Source organism: Balearica regulorum, chromosome 15 (genome assembly GCF_011004875.1).
Source record: "Balearica regulorum gibbericeps isolate bBalReg1 chromosome 15, bBalReg1.pri, whole genome shotgun sequence".
NCBI lineage: Eukaryota > Metazoa > Chordata > Aves > Gruiformes > Gruidae > Balearica > Balearica regulorum.
This window is the reverse complement of record NC_046198.1, coordinates 10,334,208-10,353,412: the sequence shown is the minus strand read 5'-3', so window position 1 is coordinate 10,353,412 and position 19,205 is coordinate 10,334,208. Positions and strand designations below refer to the sequence as shown.

Sequence of the window (19,205 nt, the reverse complement as noted above, 5' to 3'; positions counted from 1 at the left end):
TGTGGCAGAGGTGGGAAAGGAGCGGCCACGCTCGAGGGTGTCACCCAAACACATTTTACTAGCTCTAAATAAAAAATAATACAAAAAAGCGCCACAATTTGCAGCTATGAACAGCACCCACAGGACTGAATCCCCCCAGATCAGCCTTCCCCAGCATCCCAAGCCCTGGCACCCCTCCATGGAGTTACCGAGCCTGGTCTCATCCTGGCTGCCTGCAGCCCTCCTTGGAGCCAGGGCTTCACTCACAGGGTCTGGAGAGGAGTAAGGGTTTGGGGGCCATGTACTTTTCCCCTCCGTGGCTGCCACCCCACCGGGTTGTGGCTCTGGAAGAGTTTTTATGGCCCTGGTTCAATGCTCTGTGCTCCCTCCCCGGGGAGCACCGCTGCCAGCCCGCAGCAAGAAATGATGCCTGGGCTTGGGGGGGTGGAGGTGCCCTGGGTCGGGGGGCAGGGAGAGACGTGGCTGAAGTTTCAGGGTGCCAGAGCCGGGCAGCCCCTGGATGGGGGTCGCTGCCAGCCTGGCCTCTACCTCCAGCACAGCCCACGTGGCACCGGGACCTCGCAGCCCGGCGTGGGGACGGGCACTGTCCGTGGGGACGAAGGGACGCACAGTCCGTGTGCAGGCACAAAGCAGCTCCGGTGAGTGGGGGGCAGTGGGGACTGTGGTCCTCCCTGCTCACCCGCAGCGCCGGCAGCAGCTCACTTGCGGATGGGGTGGACGTAGTTGCGGGGGAAGAAGCCAACGCGCCCGTAGATCTTCCCCTGCCACCAGTTGGGATCGGGGCAGTCCAGGACCTCGATGATGTCCCCGCGGAGGAAGGGCAGCTGGGAGCCGTCGTGGGCTGAGAAGTCAAACTGGGCTTGCACGAATTTGGGTCTCCTCACCTGGAGGAAAGTTGAGGGCAGAGGTTGGTGGGGGGCAGAGGTGCCCCTGTCTGCCAGCCCCTAGGGCTGCACCAGGCTGCACTGCCTGAGCCCCCGGCGTGCCAGGGGTGCTGTGCCACCGTACGGTGAGGACCAGCCTTGGGGGGGGGGGGCAAAGCATAGAGGCTGCTGGGGTACCCGGGGTGCCTGCTTCAAGGACAAGAGATGGGAGCTAGGGAAATCCTGCCATGGGAAAAGCTAGAGTGCTGGGTACAGCCTCGGGTGCAGAGCAGAGGAGATCCTGGGGTGCAGGAGAAAGTCCTGGGGTGCAGGGAACACCCTGGGATGCAGGACAGAGCCTCGGGTGCAGGGAAGCACCCCAGGGCATGGGGCTCCCTGTTCCTGCTGCCTGGGAGAGCTGAGATGGGTGCCCAGGGGACCCCTGCCCCTCAGAGGCTGCTGGCACCCCTTCCTTCCTGGGTCCTTCCTGGGTCCCTCCAGGTGCCGGAGCCGCCCCTAGCCCAGCTCCCAGGGCCCAGTTTTGCCGCCTCCACAGCCGCTGCCACAGGGCTCAGCTTTGCTGGAGCTTGCCCGAAGCCGGCTGCGCCCCATCCAGGCCTGAGGGACAGCGGTGGGGGCCCGAGGCAAGCCGTTCTGCCCTGCCCTGCCGAGCTGTGACGGTGGCTTTTCTCCACCCTGCCAGCTTCCCTGCAGCACTGCCTGTCTCAGGCTGTTCCAGCCTCTCCTGCTCAACGCCGCCTTGAGCCGAGCCTGAGCATGGGGCCAAGTGCCAGCTGGGAACTGCGGGGATCCCAGGATGTCCCCTTCTGCAGGGACACCACAGCCGGGGGGAGCGGAGACTTGAGGGGGGCTCACGCAGGGGTTGGGGACTGGATCCCTGGGTTGCTTCGCTCAAGGGCAGCAGAGGAGTCTGTACTCAGCAGACCCTGTCTCTGCTCTGCGCCCGGCCATTTGCTTTCCTTGGTTTTGTCCCTCTCTGCTGTTTCTTGGCCATCGCCAGTGTCCCAAGGCTGGCAGGGAGGAGCAGGAAAAGCTCGGGCAGGAGGAAATCCTCATCCCCTGGGAGCTGTGGCCCCGTGACACCTCCCCGTGAGCACAGTCTGGGGCGAAGCAAAACCAGGATGGTGCTGCTGACCCACCGACCTGTCCTGTGCCTTGGTTTCCCCATGGACCGTACCAGGGCAGTGGCAGCCCTGCTACTGGGGGAGCAATGGGCTCCCAGCCTGGCCCTGCTGCCGACCAGGCCATCACTCTGCGCCCCAGCCCTGCTCCTCCCCACGGCCCCATCCCCTGATGGTACCTCCTGGGGCTGGTCCTCATCCCGGAGGAAGATCTGCTGCTTTTTGGCGATGGTGGTCGTCCTGTAGAAATCCACCAGCTCGTTGAGGGAGTTGAACTTTTCCTCCCAGAGGAAATATTTGCCGTTTCTCTCCCTGAGCACCTTGAAGTGCTGGACGTGCTGGCCGTAGCTGTGGAAGAAGGATGGACGTTACTCTGGCCCCAGGATGCTGGCAGCACCCAGACTCCCTTCCGGCATTCTGGGCAAAGCCTAGGGGCTGCTGGCTGGGCCGGGTCTCTGGAGAAGCTGTGCGGGATGTGGCTGTGCCCATGGGTCCCATCCTGCCACAGCCAGGGGTGACGTGGCACTGGGGTCACTCCTGACCCCACTGGTGAGGCAGTGGACGAGGGTCCCCAGCACACTAGCTACCTGGACCTGCAGCTGAGACCTGCCACAGCTCATCCCACACACGGCTGAAGCTTGGTGCCTAGCCCCAGCACAGCGGGATGTCCGTGGGCTCGGGGCTGGCAGAGCACTGGCCACATGCAGGGCAGGCGGCTTTGTCCAGGGAGCAGCTAGGGACCCCATCTGGGGAAAGCGTGGCGAGAGTTGCAGGTCTCAGCTCAGCACACACCGGGAGGAGCCTGCAAAGGCTGGGCTCAGGCTCCCAAAGCCCCTGTGCACCTGACAAGCCGCAGGAGGACGGGGCAGGCTGGGATGTCCCTGGCATCCCCTCAGTGTGTACCTGGGGGTGGCAGTTTGGGGTGCCCACACTGTGGGGCTGACACGGGGCCATGGGGGGACCTGCTTCTGCCAGGGCCCCGGGCAGGGGCAGGGAGCTGGCCGTGCTGGTGACGCACAGCAGAACACGGCTCCCTTTCATTATGGGCAAGAACCTCCTTAAACGCTTAATTAGAGATTAGCAGCGTGAGAAAGTGCCTGGTTGGCCTGGGGCTGGCTCCTGCTACCCTGGCCCCCGGCAAGGAAGGGGCAGCGATGGGGTGAGAGGCCCAGAGGCAGGCTCTGCCTGTTGGCACGCTGCCTTCACACAGCCCTGGCTGACGGTGCCGAAATCACCCGCCCCGCGGCATTGGGATGCTGCAGCCCTTCATCCCTGGGGGTGCTCTGGGCAACTTGTTCCTCCAGGCCACGTCCCCTGGGCTGCGCTTGCAGCTTGGCCCCAGCCCTGTCATTACCCGCATGGCCGTACTTAGGGGCACCCCAGCGAGGGACCCTGGTCGAGGCAGTGATGCAGCCCAGCAGTGCAGGCAGGGTGCAGGCAGGGAGCAGGAAGCAGCACGGATGGAGGCGGGGCACGAGGCTGCAGAGGGGAGGAAGGAGAGGAAGGCCCTGTGCAAAGCCGTGCTGGATGCAGTGGGGCTACAGCTCTGCAGCCGCCAGCCCCTTCGAGGTGTCCTGGGCAGGGCAGGGTGCTCGCCCCTTCCCCAGCACCGCGGCGGGGAGCGTGCATAAGGGTGGCCTGATGCCCTCAGTCCCCAAAGTGGGGGCTGCGGGGGACCCCTGCGCATCCTGCCACGTGTCCGTGCACATCCCATGGCCACTTACTTGACAGAGATGGAGAACTCCCCCGGGGTGCTCTCGCTGTCGCGGATCAGGAAGGCTCCCAGGTACTTGCGCTTGAGGAGTCGCTCTTCTGCCAGGTGCCGGGAGATCCTGCCTGCGTACCACCTGCGAGGGGCACCGGGCTCAGCCGCATGGGGACCCCTCGACACCTGGGGACACCCCACTGCCGCATCCCCACCCCACAGGATGGAGGCACCAAGAGCCCCGGTGCCGGTGGGAGTAGGGTCCCTGTTGGGCTTCCCGCAGGGCTGGGACCCCCCCAGCAGTTTCTCCCTTCCCTCCCCCCTCTCAATTTATCACAGCACTTTTGCATGGAGGAGAGGACCACGGGGGGCTGCGGGTGCAGACATGTCCCCATGCACAGCCTCATCCATGCAGGGTTCATGCAGCATTGCTGACCATCGACACCGCATCCTGTCACCCGGCTCGCCGCATCACATGCCTCATCCCCCACTGCGCTGCTTGCCTCCCCACTCCCCGCAGTGTCCCACAGCCCCACGCAGGAACAGCCCTGCCAGGCACTATGGGGGGGTTTGCAGAGTGGAAAACCCTCCCTGCTGGGATGAAACCCTTCCTGCCTGCATTGCCAGCAGCGGCTGAAACAAGGTAGAGGAGCAGAGTCCTTGTCTCCTGTCCCTACCAAGGCTGTGTCTGTGTATTTGGGAGCTCCAGGCCACCAAGCCCCTCTGCTACCTCTTAAAATTGCCCCATGAATCATCAGCCGCAGCCTTTAGCGTGGAGCATCTCCCAGTGCCAGTGCTCCAGGTGCTGCATGGAAGAAGTTGCGTCTCGCCCATCCCAGCTTGTTAACCGAATCTGGAGAGGCAACGGGATCTGCCCCGGGCTGCTCCGAGCCCACGCGTTCCTGCTCCCCAGCCACAGCCCCAAGCAGGTTTTGCTACGGCATTTAAATGTGATTTGCCAGGGGATAATGATACATAAAACACAGGTTAAAACAGGGATGGATTATGCTGGGCTATAATAACATAGTAATAGGATTGTGTCTAATGCAGTCGTAATCCCATAACACTTTGTTGTTCCTCAATTATCATTTATTTAGCGGGCAGCCCAGTGCGAGGGTTGAATTTCTGTGTGTCGGGGGTACGTGGGCACGCTGCTGCCTCCCATCCCCTCCGGCTGTGGTGGCAATGGCAGACCGACCCCATCGTCGCCACATCGCTCTGTGACTCAGTTTCCCCATGTCTGGGGCTACCCTGGCTCGTGGCAGACCTTTGGGCATTGGGACGCACCGTTGGGATCACTGCCTGGATGGTGGGAGAGGATGCCCTTGTGCCGGTGGGTGCTACCAGAGCGGGGCTTTGAGCCCCCCTTCCCCGCATGGTGGGATGGTACTTACGGGTGCGGCTTGACCTTGATGTAGTTTTTGGGGACGAAGCCCTCGCAGCCGTACAGCTCGGCCTTGTACCAGTTCTGGTCATCTTCCATGTTGAGGATCTAGGGTAGGACAGGAGCAGGGAGGTGTCAGCCCGGCTGCTGTCCTCCTGGGAGAGGGGCCGAGTGGGACCCCCACTGCTGCCCCACATCCCATGTCTCCCACTGAAACCTGGGGAAAAGGGGGCTCTGGCAAAGGCGACATGCTTTGGGGGTGTTTGGGGGCACCTGTACAGAGCTGGCTGCTCCACCCAGCCCTCCTCAGCTTGCAATCGGTCTGGCTCACCACGGGTGCCGGCAGCTGGGGGGTGCCTGGTGTTGCCCCAAACCCCCGGCCAGGGAAGAGGGTAAAATCTGTCCCTGGAGAAGCCGGGGTGGCAGCCAGGGCCCCGTGTCCCCCAGGGCGGAGGCAGCTGGGTGCTCCGTGGGAGGAAGCTCCCTGGTGCGAGCAGGGGTGCTGACACCCGCTTCCGTGCGATACCATTTTCCAGCCTCCCACGCAGGGGCCCAGGGGCTGGCACAGCTGTGCAAACAGGATCCGAAACCCCGGGCCACGGCGCCGAGGCCATGGGGAAAACACACCGGGGAGGCAGGGATGGGCAAGGCGGGTTTGGGGTCCTGGGTTACAGCCGGGCCATGCCCTCACCCTCCTCGGGGCTGGCTGCACCCGTGGGGGGGTGCTGGGTGTCAGGGGTCCAGGAGGAGCGTCCGGCATCTCAGCATCAGCCCCGCAGAGAAGGGTGAGTGGCCAGGCAGCGTGGCAGGGTGCGGGTGCCCTCGCCCCCATTGCAAGGCCACAGTCCCCTGGGGATATTTGGAGCTCCCCTGAAGCTTTTTGGGGTGCTGGGGTGGCATTTGAGAGCCTGTTCCAATGCCAGTGCCTGGAAGGGGGCGGGATTTGGGAACATGCTCTCTGCTGCCGGATCCCTGCAGCCCCCAATGCCTCCCTGGGGCAGGGAAAACACCTTTCAGCCCCGGGGGTCTGGTGCAGAGCCTGGCTGGTGGCACTGATGGCCAGGGAGGCCATGTGCCTCATCCCGGCTGGGTCCTCTCTGGAGATGTGGCTGATGGCACAGGCAAGTGGTACCCACCGCTCCTGGGGATGCTGCTCCGTACCCCAAAAACCTCAAGGATGGCCCCTTATACCCCACAGAAAGCCCCAAAGAGGCAACAAAGCCAGGTGCAATGAAAGTGCCGGTGTCGCCCCATGCCATGTGCCCACTCTGTCCCCCAAAGCAGCAGCATCTGAACCCCCCATGGCTGGTGAACCCCGCTCCCTCCATGGCTGGTGACCCCTCTGCCCCCCCCGTACCTTCAGGATGTCTCCTTTGTGAAAGGGCAGCTCGTCCTTCTCCGTTGCCTGGAAGCTGTACAGAGCCACCGACTCCATGGTGCTGGCTGTCACAGGGTGGTTTTGAGGGGCCTCGGGGGCTCGCCGTGCCGGGGGCACGGGGCTGCCTGGGGCTCGCCACCCTGCAGCCTGGGGCTGTGGGGGTACGGGGTGAGCACACGGCGCGGCGGTGCAGGCAGGCAGGAAGCCGTGCTGATGTCAGAGCGCTGCCGGGGCGAAACGGTGAGCACCACGCGAGACGCTGCCGGCGGGCACAGCTGCCCAGATGTGCTGGGAGGGGGGAGAACCATGCTGGCCTACCTGGATGCCAGGGGACCCATCTGCAAAAAGACCCGGGCATGTCGGCTGGCGGCACAATTCGGCATCACCTCTGCAGTGGGACACGGGCAGCGGTGTTGGGCAGCTGCGGGGTTTTGGAAGGAAACAGGATGGCAACGGGCTGGACACACAGGTTGAGGATGCGGGCGAAGCATGCCTGGAGAGCATGGCCAACGGGCTGGTAGTGCTGATGGGGGAGTCTCTGATGTCTTGTAAGGGCTGAGCTGCTGGCACCGCCTCTGAAAGGTGGCTTGGTGGGAATGGTTGTTTCGGCAAAAACAAATCACGAGGGTGGGATGGGCAGAGGTACAGGGAGACGGGGTGGGTGCACACACCTGGTTTCTTTGGAAATCAGACTGAAAACTACACGCAAGGTCCCAGCTCTGAAGAGTGAGGTTTCAGCACAACTGTTATTAGGGTGGTTTTTTTTTTTAGGTTGTGGCCCTTTGGGGGTTGATTTTTTCCAGCTTTCTTTTGCAGAGCTAGGGAAATAAAATCCCTTTTAGACTAAAACAACTTCCTGCAGCTCTCATCTTATGGGCATCGGGCACTGAGTCTGCAGGGCTTGCATGCAGGGGATCGTTCCCAATGGGAAGATCTTCCTGTCCTGTGCGTGGGCCAGGGCATGAACCACACAGAAAATCTGCTGGATGCTGCTTTTGCTTTGTTGCAAGGAATTAAACCTGGGACAGCTGCAGTTCAATCCCTGCCCATGGACTTGGGCACTTTCCAGCAAGGAGCAGGATGCCACTGCCATCTGCCCAGGGACGGAGGAGCCGTGGTGCTTGCCGGGCCTCTGCGGGGACACCAGCTCAGCAATTCGTCTCCTCCAAACCTTAACCCTGCTTCCCAAGTGCATCTGAAAAGCAAACGCCATGTAACACCCCACTGAAGCCTTTTTCAGGGTCTCGGTGCCCATGGGAAGCGGAGAGGAATGTGTAGGGTGGCCCTGAGTGTCCCCACACCCGGCGAGGTCCTGGTCCCCAGTGGTTATCCCCTGCTGGTCCCAGGGGAAGCGGAGACGCTGGGAAGGCCAGGGAGGGCGGGGGGGCCGTGGGAAGAGGCTCGGTATGTGCACGCCTGTCACAAGGAGGACAGGACTCCGAGAATCTCTGTGGCCTGGCAAGACCCAGGGGACGGGACCGCAGCGGGAAGACGGCTGTCTCAGGGGAAGCTTCCTCTGCCGCTCGGCAGCCGTGGCAAGAAGTGGAGCTGGATGCTCCCTGGAGAAACCAGCCGCAGCAAAGCCGCTGCTCTAACCCTGCTGCTGGCCAAGGGCCTGATCCTTTCCCTGTGTCCGCCAGCACAAATTGGATGATATTCGGGGGGGGGGGGGGGGCGCGGCTTGCAAAGGGCGTGCAGTAAGGCAGCGGCGGGGGGGTGAGCTGGGCGCGGAGGTGTCTGAGCACCGGAAGGGGGTTGGTGTGGGAGAAATCCGCAGCCCAGGGAGCAGGTCAGCTCCTGCTGTGCCTCGCATGGATACCGTGAGCAGTTCTAGGGCCCAGCTTCCTTGGGATCACAGCAGGGAGGCTCGGAGGGCACCTCGGGGTGCCTGGTCTGGAGGGGTGCATGGTGCCACGCTGCCCTGTGTGCCCAGGAGCGGGGCACAGGACGGTGGGGTCACAGAGGGGTCCCCAGGCCTTGGCACAGTGGCCGGACTCAGGACCAGAGCAGGATTGGGACCTGCCAGCAGATGGCAGCAGTACCCAGGGGACACTGGGGGCACTGGGGACACTGGGAACAGTGCCACATGCCCCTCCTCACATGCTTTAACAAGCCAGTAGCCCCTTTGGCATCCCTGTCTGGCCACCTGCCACACCACATCCCACTCCTCATCTCCTCTTCCCTTGCCTGGCTCCTTTCTGCTGCCCCAGTCGCGGTCTCTGCCCAGGGGCCAGGTCCCTTCTGCGTGCCTGTGGCTCACTCACGGCTCGCTCGTGGCTCGCTGTCCCTGGCTGCGCACATGTGGTCACTGCGGGGGTGACAGCAGCACCCACAACCAAGCTGGGCTGGACGCCAGAGCAGTCTGCAACCCCACTTCTGAACTGGGAGCCAAACGTTCCTGCGTTCAGCCGGTTTCTGGTAGCCCATCCTGACTCACTGCCACGGAGCGGGATGGGATGCCCCGACCCCAGGAGGGGAGCAGAGCCCAGTGTGGTGGTTGGTACCCAAGCAGCATCATGCTGCCTCCAGGGAACCCCTCGAAAGGGCCACAAGCATCTGGTACTGCAAAACTGGAGATGCCCATCACCAGTCCTCCAGCTGCTTCATTCCCTGGGAAAACCCTTGGACTTGCTCATGAGCAGCCCCAAATCTGACCCATCCCATGCTCACCAGAACCCCCAGAAGGAGCCAGGGACCCTCGTGGTGCCTGGCTGCCAGCCATGAGGCTGTGCCGCAGGGCGCTGCAAAGCTCAGTCTGGGACCCAACGGCCGGCTGACCGCAGGCCTGAGACATCCAAGAAACATCAAAGCAAGTCGGGTTTTTTTCCCCCATCTTCCCTCTTGTGCCTTGTCAAGTAGCCATATTTTGTACAGCACACACTGTACTGGAGCAGGGAAGAGCCTGTCCCTGCAGTGCCAGCCATGAGCGGTGGGTGCTGAGCTGATGCCCAGCAGGGTGGGATCCTGGGGGATCTGTACCCCCATCCCTGCACCTTGCATGTCCCCACCTTCCTCAGAAGGTGCCACACGGTTGCCATTTCCCAGAGCAAGGTGCTTGGTGCTGCACGCTGTGAGCATCAGCCCAGCTTGCAAGGAGATCCCAAGGGCCATGGAGGTGCAGTGGCTCACCCAAGGGTGCACAGCAGTGGGTGGGAGCCCAACCATGGAGCCCACCCTGTCCTGGGTTTGACCACCTGCCCATGCTGCCTCTCCCTCCACACAAGGAAGTTTGGTGACCCTGGGGACAAGCAGAGGAGGGTGCAGCTGGCTCTGGCATCACCCTTTCCCCTCTGTCTGGAGCTCCTGCTGCCTCCGGGGTTGCCCAATCTGCTGAGCTCATCAGCAGAAATTTGTTGTTTCATCAACATCCTGTGTCTACCTGGCTGCAAAATCCCCACGTGGGAGGAAGAGGAGGGAGGGGAGCCTCTTCCCCTTCTGCCGTGGGCCTGGGGAGCTTTGTTAAGGAGGTGATCCGGGGCTCCCCGGCTCCTCTCCGGCTGGTGCCCTCTGCAGCACCTTGCTGTGCCGTGGCCGTGATGCTGCTTGGGGAGGAAGGGAGAGGAGAGATGTCTCAAGCCTGGTTTTGCCTCCCATGCTGGGGCTGTAAGCCGGGCCTGGATGGCAGCAGGGCTGGACTATGGGAGCTGGCTCACACGGCAGAGCCCAGTGTGTAGGGGGCTTTGCTCCTGGCAGTGAGCGGGCAGGGGCACGGGTCCTGCTCCTTCATGCAAGGATGTGCCCGGAGGTCGGCAACGCAGCACAGCCCCAACACACACCGTGCTTCCCCTCGCATGGCCACAAAAGGAAACCCACGGCACGACACCGCCCCGAGCGAGCCGCAAAGGGGGCTGGTGTGACACTACGGGCAGTTTTCCGGTGAAGAAACCCTGCGGCCCGTTCGCCTCCAGCTCTGTCTGTCGCCAGCAGCGGAGAGCTGCCTGCCGAGCCGAGTGGCTGTGCAAAGTGTGCTGTGGGCCGGCCGCGGCGGCTGCCACGCTCTCCTCACGCCCACGCACACAGCCTCTGCACCAGGCGTGGGACAAACTCCTCTTGCCTCATCGGGAAGGCAGCCCCGGTGCTGCCAGCTCAGCGCTCCTGGGTCTGCGTTTGGCTGGGGATGGAGCCAGAAGTATGAGGGAGGGAAGACCAGGCGAGGAAGGGAGGAGAACAGGTGATCCATCACACTGGCCACCAGCTGTCCCCCAGCAAGCCCCTGGACACCAGAATAAATGCCCCGCACTGGCACAGCGAGGGGGGTCAGGGTGGGAATGCTGGTCCTGGGCTGCTTGTTGGGAACTGGCTCCTCCCCTGGGGTGCCAGCAGCGCTGGGGCACGGAGAGCGAGGTGACGGGGTGATGCATCCCGGCAGTGGGGCTGGCCCGGGGTGGCTGCGGGGATACACCTGGCTGTAAGCTCATGCCTGGGATGCTGCACGCGGACAAAGCCAGGCACAGGGGTCAGCAGCCGGCACCGCTGATGCCTGCACCGTGCAGAGGTGTCACGTCACCCGTAGCTGCCTGTGTGCTTGGGGACCAGTACCGACCCGTGCCTGGGGCGTGGGATGCAATGGGGAGCCTCTGTCTCTGGAGGAAGTGGGTGCCCTGCTGAAGCCCCACACGGAGAGGAAGCAACATCCTGGGCTAGAGAATGCCATGTCAATTCCCGTATAATGGGATTTCAGAGTCAGCGCTTTCCCCCTGGAGGAGAGGCCATGTTGATAACTCCTGACCATCAGACTTGTCCTTGTTGTAAGCCTGCTTCTCTACAAAGCCCAGCCCACACTGAGGAGCTTCGTCACCATTTACACCCTGGTGCAACTGACTACAGAGCATGACCAGCGCTGGGAGGATCAGACCCCTCTGAACCCCTCATCGTCCTGCAGGACCCGTAGGAAAGCATTTACAGGAGATGCAGCCAGCAGACCCAGAGCTAGTTTGCCACGCTTGGTCCAACGTGGTCACGAGACGCCCCTTGAGGCATGAGTAGCCTCCAGACACGGAGCTGTGTCTCCCTAGGGTCAACACAGGTGGTTGGGGCTGGTATTAGGGTTTCCGGGCTTGTAAATCAGAGTGGGTCCCGCTTGCCCGTGGTGTAGGTGAGATGGGAAGTGTGACCATGCTCCCCAGCCCCCATGGGGGAAGCCCAACAGTGAGGGGCTGGTGGTGGGATCTCACTTCTGACACTTGAGCCTGTTCCTGATGACAGATCTGGAAAAGGGCTGGAAATCTGGAAGTCTTGGATATGAAATTCAAGCCAAATCTGCAGGAAAGGGTCACTGAGGAGGCAGGTCATCCCAAGCAGCCTCCCTGAGGGGATGTGCAGCCTTGGATGGTGGCCAGGGCCAGCCTCTTGGGAACAGGCCAAACACTGTTTTGGTGGAGGAGGAAGAGTCCAGACACAATGAGCAGCAGCCTTAGGGGCACTGACACCAAATGCTTCCCATGGGGCTCCCAGGACTCAGTTTTAGGCTGATGGATGTGAGCAGTACCAGTGCCTGGCTCTGGAGACAGCATCCTTTCTGGATGGAGACTCAGGTGAGGATCATTTGCAGAGATGTTAACTGTTAAGGAGTTAGTCATCAGGGCCAGCAACAGCTGAAGGCTGTTTGTCTCCCTGGGACTTATAAAAGGAGATGGAGGCCACTAGTTGGGCTTGGGCTGATGAGGAGGGACTTTTCAGCTCCTGCTCTTCCCTGGTGTGCTTCTCCTTGGGAGCCTGGGGTACTCCAAGATCAGAAGGCGGGCTGTCCTTTTATCTGTAAGGTGTTCTCCCTCTGGCTGGCTGTGGCTCCCCTGTGTGCGACCTGGAGAGGGCTGAGCTGTGCAGCTCTACTTGGATTGTGTCTGGCTGGAAGCAGATCTTGTGCATGCTGTGGTATGCTGGCCCTTGGGCTCTGCCCTGGGACCTTACTGTGGCCACTGACATGTCTGGGGATAACCCTGAGACCTGCTGGGTGCTCTCAACCCGGTTAACTCAGGTTTGTCCTTAAGCTGCATAAGCAATGTTTTCTGCTGAGTGCTGCTCTGGAAATGCCTGACAAGGCTTCTGGGGTGAGAAACTGCTGTGGCATCTGGCCCCCACTCTTCCTTCTTGGTGCTGGGCTGCTCCTGTGGGTTATGGGGAAGGCGAGTCCCCATACCAACTTTAATCGGTGCTGCAGTGTGCATGGGACCCGGGATTTCTCTGCCATCTCTTGTGGGTCCTGAGACAGCCCCAGACAGTTGGGGCTGGAAACCCACCATGCTGCACCCTGTGAGCACAGCAGGAAAGTGGAGAGAGTTGCACTGCTGCTTTGATTTGCATGGGAGGGAAATCAGAAGGGTCTCTTTAACTGGAAGCTCCAAAGAAATTGGGCAGGGAGGTGTGGGGTTTGGGTGTGGAGCTGTTTGCTGTCAGTGTTTGCCATGGAGGAAGGCTCCTTGCCCTGGGCAGGCAGCACAGGGCAGCAGAAGTAACCACCCATGGGCAGGGGAGCTCTGTGGCTCCCAAAGGGCTCGTTTTAGGGGAACTGTGAGTTTGGTCATATCCAGACACAGCCTGGTGCTTGAACAGATTCTGAGAACCTCCCCCTCAACAACGGCATCTGTTATTTTTCTAGGATTTAAAAAGGAAAAAACCAACCAAGAAGCCTTGCGACGTGTGCGTAGGTGAGGGGACCATGCTGTCACTGCCGTGACTCACTGGGGACGTCTATGATTTCCGAGAACAAAAATGATGTAGGGAGAAATTGTGAATGATCGCTTGCGAAGGGGTTGCTGAGCTCTCCACCAGAGAAGCAGTTGAATTTCGGTTCCTCCTTAGGGCTAGCTTGTTAACAAAGAAGTTATTAATAACCAATTAAGCCACAGCTAATGTCATGCTTTCCTCTGGAAGTGTGGCAAGAGTGTCCACGGTTCCTCCTTCAGCACCGTACCCACCCTGCTCCTTTGGCTGAAAGAGTGCGGGGGGCTGATTTGGGCAGGTGCCTCGTCACCGCTGGGCTGCTCTGGGGGGGACATGCCTGGGGGACACTTCCCAGGCAGGGGTGTGGGGGACCACCAGCACAGAGGTGGCCTGGGACTGTGCCGCAGTGTGTTTGGCTGAGCTCGTGGCACTGAGGGGAGCGGGTGTGCAGGAGAGGAGCCCGGTGTGGCAGGATTTTGGTCAGTGCCAGGGCAGATGGTGTGAGTCAGCTGTGGGGACAGCCCGGGGCGGAGGGCCAGTGGCCAGAGGGAGGAGGCTCGCTTGCCTGCTGCTTCCTTGGGCTGAGGATGTGCGTGTTGCTGCATCCCCGGCCAGGCTGGCGATGTGCCGGGCAGTGGGGAGGAGGCAGGCAGGGTGCTGGAGCGGGGCCCGCTGGGGTGATGCATGGAGCACCGGATACGCTGTAAAACCCGAGAGAATCTGGGCACTGTGCTCCTCCTGAAACTGCCTATTCAGGGGAGAGATGGGGATGACAAGAGGGAGGAAGCAGAGGGAAGATGGAGCACTGAAGCCCTCTGTGTCTGGCCGGCGACGGATGCAGGTGCAGCTGTGGATTCCCCGGATGCTCCAGTGGCTCTGCGCCGCCCTTTCCTGCAGGGAAGGAGGAGATGCACTCAGGAGTCCCCCTGGGCTCTCAGAGCTTTCACTTTGATTTATTCCTGCTGCCACAGTGTCCGGTGCAGCCTTTTTTCCTATAGAGCTGAGCCTTGAGGTGGCAGGTCTGTGTGGATTCCCTGAAGTCTGATATAGGGTTGAGCTGTTCCTCATTAGTATAATCTCTCTCCCCTCCCTAGCTGCTCATCTTCAGGAAATGTTTAGAAATGAAGTAGCTGTGAAAGCTCTGCCCAGTCCGTCATCAGCTTGGTCTGAAATGAACAAACTGCCTCAAAGGTTACAAGGGGGAATCCACATGTGTGGCCTTGCCTGTCCCTACCCACATAGTGCTCCTGCATCTGCTTCCCTTTAGAAAAACCAAGCTAAATAAAACTGCTGCTGTTCTGGTGGCACAGCACTCTGGCATGCCATTTTCCTGAGTGGTGCTTTTGCCTGTGCAAGGCAAGAGGAAAGACTGAGCAAAGATTTTGGGGAGGGCACAATAAACCTGATGGGTTCTTCCTGGGGCTGTGTTGGATTGTGATTTCTGATGCATCAGCTGTGGAAATCCAGGGTAATTTCACTCAAGCCTCTCCAGATATCTGCCTGTGTAAATGAGACCAGGATCTGACCTGTTTTAAAGAAAAACTGCCCAGGGGATAGCTCCAAGATGCATGTTCTTGCTTTCTGCCTCTCAGCAAATGCTACATGCAGCACTCCTACAAGGCAATTCTTCATTTTAAATGGAAAGTCGAGGCACTGCTTTCCAGCACTGCAGGAATGTTTTTAAAGAAATGACAGTGTTTTGATGGAAGAGTTCATGAGATTCCCCAGGAAACTGAGGACCTGGGCTACCTCCCTGTGAAGCTGATGGCAAAGGAACAGCGTGGCTGGGCTCAGGGGCCAAGTGATGTAAGGCACTAGCATTAGCACAGGTACTAAAAGCCTCTCCCATGTAGGTGTATGTATGGCATATAGATGCACTTGCAATTTCTTGCGAAGTATATAGCAAAATAGTCTGTTATGTCTGATATATAACTCATCAGGCAGCAAGCATCTGAAATGCAGATTTGATGTCTTCCTTCTCTTCCTCTCTTGGGTTGAAAGAGGAACTGGGTTTGGGTTTTGCTGGAGAGCTGTGGCTGGCTGACAGCCTCGGTCATTACAGGCTTTGCATGTCCAAGCACTATGCCAGCTCGTGGAGCTAATAATTAGGTGACAGCAGGATGTAATGGTGTGTCATGTCCACATGTTGCCTTGTCATATTAATGTTTACATGATGGTGGCCTGCTGTGCTGGAGAAGTGTTTGGGAGGGGGCTCCTGAGTGCATCATGCCTGATGGCCCTGCTGGTCCTCCCAGCTGCAGGGACTGGGATTTCAGCCTCTTCAGACTTGCCTGGGAGTAGGGGCTTGGAGGCACCATGGGGCACCTGATTCCTTGCAAGGGCTCAGGTGAGCGTTTAGGGTGTGAGTTTGATCTTGGGCAAGCTCCAGGCAGAGCAGAGGGCAGCATGCAGGAGAGTGGGGCTGGCTGCTGCCCCTTGCCAGCAACGCTGCAGAGGAAGGGGAGGCACCATGAGGTGGTTGGAGGGGTTTGGGGAACCTGTGGAGCAGCAGGGACAGCCAGATTTGAGTGTACTGGGTGCAGAGGGCTGGAGTCACTTCTGAGAGACCTTCAAAAACAACTTGTGGAAGGGCTTCAGCCCCTTTCCAGCCTGTGTCTTCTCCCTCTGGAGACCAGGGGATTAACTTTAGGTTTGCAGTCCAAGCTGGTATCCTCTTGCTGCTTCCTCAGCTGGGATCAGCAGTGCAGCCTCCAGCGGTTTGCAGCTGCACTGTTCTTGGCTCCCCAGGGCAGAGGCATTTGTTGGTTCAGGAAATCATTTTAGCATATGTGTAAATCTACCTATGTAGGACAGGCTCTGAGCACCCCTGGGTGTTGAAGGCTTAAAGCATGCCACCTGCCTACAAGGCTTAGTAGAGGCTTTAGCCTCAAGGGTGTAAAACATGCCAGTTAATGGAGAGTCCGGGGAAAGGCATACAGGGATGGAGCTTTTGGGAGAAACCTCTGACAGCCTGTTCAGGAGAGCTGAGAATCAGGATGTGAGTGCTGTACTTGGCCTCTGCTTTCACAGATGATGTACATGCAGGTTTGAAGCACAGAGCTGGGAGCCAGCATGTGGGAAGATAAGAGCATCCATCCAGCTTAAACCCATAATTGTCCTGTCCAGAATCCCAGCACCAGTAGTGGTTGATAGTGAATGCTGAAGGACCAGCATCGGATGTGGGTGAGCTGACAGATTTCCTTGTTATGTTTTCCTAGGACCCAGCAGCACAGGGCTTGGAAACCTCTTGAACCAGACCTATGCCTGTAAGATGTATCTTGAGAGGTGCCTGTGAACAGCAGCATCTCCAGTTTCCTGACCACCCCCCCCAGGCTCTGATCTCAGAGCAAAGCAGAGGTCTTGCCATGCCCGGAGGGGGAGTCTCACATTTCTTACTCAGGATAACCAAATGCAAGCTGGAAAAGCTGATGCAGACCCACTCCTCGCATCATGCCTGTGATGAAGGATTGCAAGCAGAATAATAGAGAGCAAGAGACACAGGGCGTTTGGGTGGAAGCATCTGTCAATTTTCTTTTGAGGGTCAGATTGGTGGTTTCAGTGGAGGAAATCATTTGCACAGCCCTTCCTCTCCAAGTGGTTAAGATCCTGCTGAGTGTAAAGCACTTTTAAGCCTAACTGTGCAGGTGTCATGAACTGTTTTTCCGGCCCACTGGTGACAGATGTGGGATTTTCAATGCATCAGGCAGTTTAGGCTTATTTGGCTTTCACCCTCACTGATTGGGTTATTCAGTTTATGCATCTCACCGAAGGCCACTTTCAGTATTGCTAAAATCTATTGTGGCTGCACCATGGTTTGCACCCCCCTTCCCCCCCCCCCCAACATGTTCTGAGTGACATGCAAGCATAAAATGAAGCTTCTTGAGGGACAGAGGAAACCTACTGTCTGTAGCAACTTGCTTTGTAGTTATTTTTGATTGAGGTTGAGGCCATTGTGGTTGGTGCCCCAGAAGAAACAAGGCTGTGCACAGCCAGTTCCCAGCAGTGCTGGTGTTTGCCTTTTACCTTCTCTGATCAGAGATGTTTGATTTCTAAAGATCAGAAGGGTTCCTTTGACTTCCTCTAATGTTTGCAAGGTCAGGGAGCAATCCTGTATTTCTCAATCTCATTCAGTCTGTAAGAATGTGGAAGCTCATAGGAGTACTAATTACAGCCAATTATAACCTGCTTGACTAGCCATGATGCTCAAATGACTACTGAAACCTGCTGTTGTTGAAGATGGACTTTTTTTTTTAACCAAGGAAGCCTTCTGGTTTTGTGGGGCTCACAGAGCAGTTGTTCAGCAGGACTGATCCATGGAGCAGCTAGTGTTAGAATTGAACATGTTCCTGAGAGATTCTTGCCTGCAGTGCTGTGTAGTTTGTTTGCTTTGTGGAGTCCTGATGGCTTGTCATGAATCTTTTCCAGGCCAGCTGGTGAATTTTTTTAATCTGCTTGTTGATTACACAGGGATGGTGTATTTACAGCTCTGCACTATTTAGTTTTTTGCATTATGAAAACACATGGAAAGCCCTGTTGAGGATGAGATGCTCTTTGTGATGGGGCAGCAGCAACAAGCTTGCAGTTGTGACTGTGAATGCAGATGTGAAAGTTGCAACTGGATTTGTGAGCCTGGGAATGGAGGAAGTCACTTGCAGAAGTGGGAATCGGAAACCTAGAAACCGGGCCAAATAATTAAGCAACTGGCTGGGTGCTGTGCAAACATAAACCAAATAGACAGCCCTTGGTTTTCATCTGCCAAGGGGAAAAACTACCAGCTTTTCAGCTGTTAGTGATAGGCACCCAGCTGTAATCTGGGGGCATGGCAGCACTGTGTTACTGATCCCTTGGTTTAAGAGACAGAGCTCAAAATGCCTATGGCTTCCTATATTTGGTCTGCTTCAGGGGTCCCATCTTGCTATTGTGACTGAGAGCAATGCTATGAAATTTTTGAGGGGAAAAAAAAAGGCTGTAGCCATATGTTGTAGCTATACAGATTAGTTCCCAGGGTTAAAAAGATGTGGCATTCCAGACAGCCTGTGCTGCCAGGCATGGCTTGCTGTTGGGTGCTCTGGGAGCAGAGCACACATGAAGGAAGCTCCTGTTGACCAGATGATGCCCCAAGTCTCCATGTTCATGAGCACCACACTGTTGGCATAATGCTGATTTCAGTCTTGGTACCCCTGGTTTGCCCCAGGTAAGTGGTAGATGAATCACTGCACTTGCCTCTGTGGGCAAGGTGGTGCTTTTCTCATGGGCCCTGAATTTTTGTGCTTAAATGTGAAACTCTTTTGTACTTGAGTGTACTATGTCCTCGGACAGCAGTGACCACTGGTTGGCTGCTTAGTTGTAGGTATGCTTCACTTCCCCTCTCTCTTCTATTAGTGTACTAAGTCTTTTGCTTTCCTATCCAGCCAGGTAGGACCAGCCTAAATCACTGTCCCAGCCCACCAGGAGGAGAGGAGACCCAATTTCCAGCTGATGCTATGGAGCCAGGAGCACAGCTCCTTTTGCTCTCCTGATACTTTCCTCATCGTGAGCCCCACAGGGTGGTTTTCCTCAAGGTGAGAAACAGCTGGGAGGAGTGAGGATAATCCCTGGCCATGTGAGATCCTTGTGCAACAACACAAGTCACCCTGTGGTTTGGCTGTTATGAAGCCTTGATCAGTCTGAGGATGGGCCTGGGGCGAAAGGGAGGGCCTGACTCTTTGGGTGACATTCTTTGGGTGGCTGCAGGAATGATGAAGAGGAACTCTGATGGGTGATGTTGTCCCTCAGCTCCTTCCTGGCAAGAAGTCCTCTCATCACAGCATGGAGGAAGTCAAGAGGGATAGCACAAACTGTACCTAGTGCAAGGGAATCCTTGTCCTCCCTCCAGCATGAGCTTACAGGCTCTGACTTGGTGACTTGCTTTGGGGAACCACATGATAATGCTAAATGAGCCCATCTGCACTACAAATACCCTGGGCCTGAGTCTGCTGCTCAAAACTATGTGGACAGTTCCAATAGGCGAGTGCTCCCAGCCTGGGAATATGCAGCAAACCCAGGCTCTTTAGGTCAAATGTGCTGATTG

General features: G+C 58.3%; 1 protein-coding gene across 2 annotated transcripts; it reads right to left on the bottom strand.

Annotated features, from left to right (window-relative positions):
* Positions 1-44: 44 nt before the first annotated feature.
* Positions 45-7,050, bottom strand: GRAP (GRB2 related adaptor protein). Of its 2 annotated transcripts, XM_075767956.1 has the most exons (5): positions 6,452-7,043; positions 5,105-5,202; positions 3,730-3,852; positions 2,185-2,353; positions 45-884 (listed from the first exon to the last, which is right to left on the bottom strand). In XM_075767956.1, the coding sequence occupies exons 1-5, from the start codon at positions 6,527-6,529 to the stop codon at positions 699-701; spliced, it is 654 nt and encodes a 217-aa protein (XP_075624071.1). In that variant the 5' UTR covers positions 6,530-7,043; the 3' UTR covers positions 45-698. The 2 variants fall into 2 exon arrangements, with proteins under 2 accessions (XP_075624071.1, XP_075624072.1); XM_075767957.1 differs by lacking the exon at positions 3,730-3,852 and having other exon boundaries at positions 6,452-7,050.
* Positions 7,051-19,205: the final 12,155 nt, after the last annotated feature.

Excerpts from the sequence above, each read along its gene's own strand:
- GRAP (XM_075767956.1), bottom strand. The coding sequence starts at position 6,529 with ATGGAGTCGGTGGCTCTGTACAGCTTCCAGGCAACGGAGAAGGACGAG. Across the intron at positions 3,853-5,104 it reads ATCAAGGTCAAGCCGCACCC|GTGGTACGCAGGCAGGATCT; the intron begins GTAAGTACCATC and ends TGCCCCTCGCAG. Across the intron at positions 2,354-3,729 it reads GAGTTCTCCATCTCTGTCAA|CTACGGCCAGCACGTCCAGC; the intron begins GTAAGTGGCCAT and ends CTTCTTCCACAG.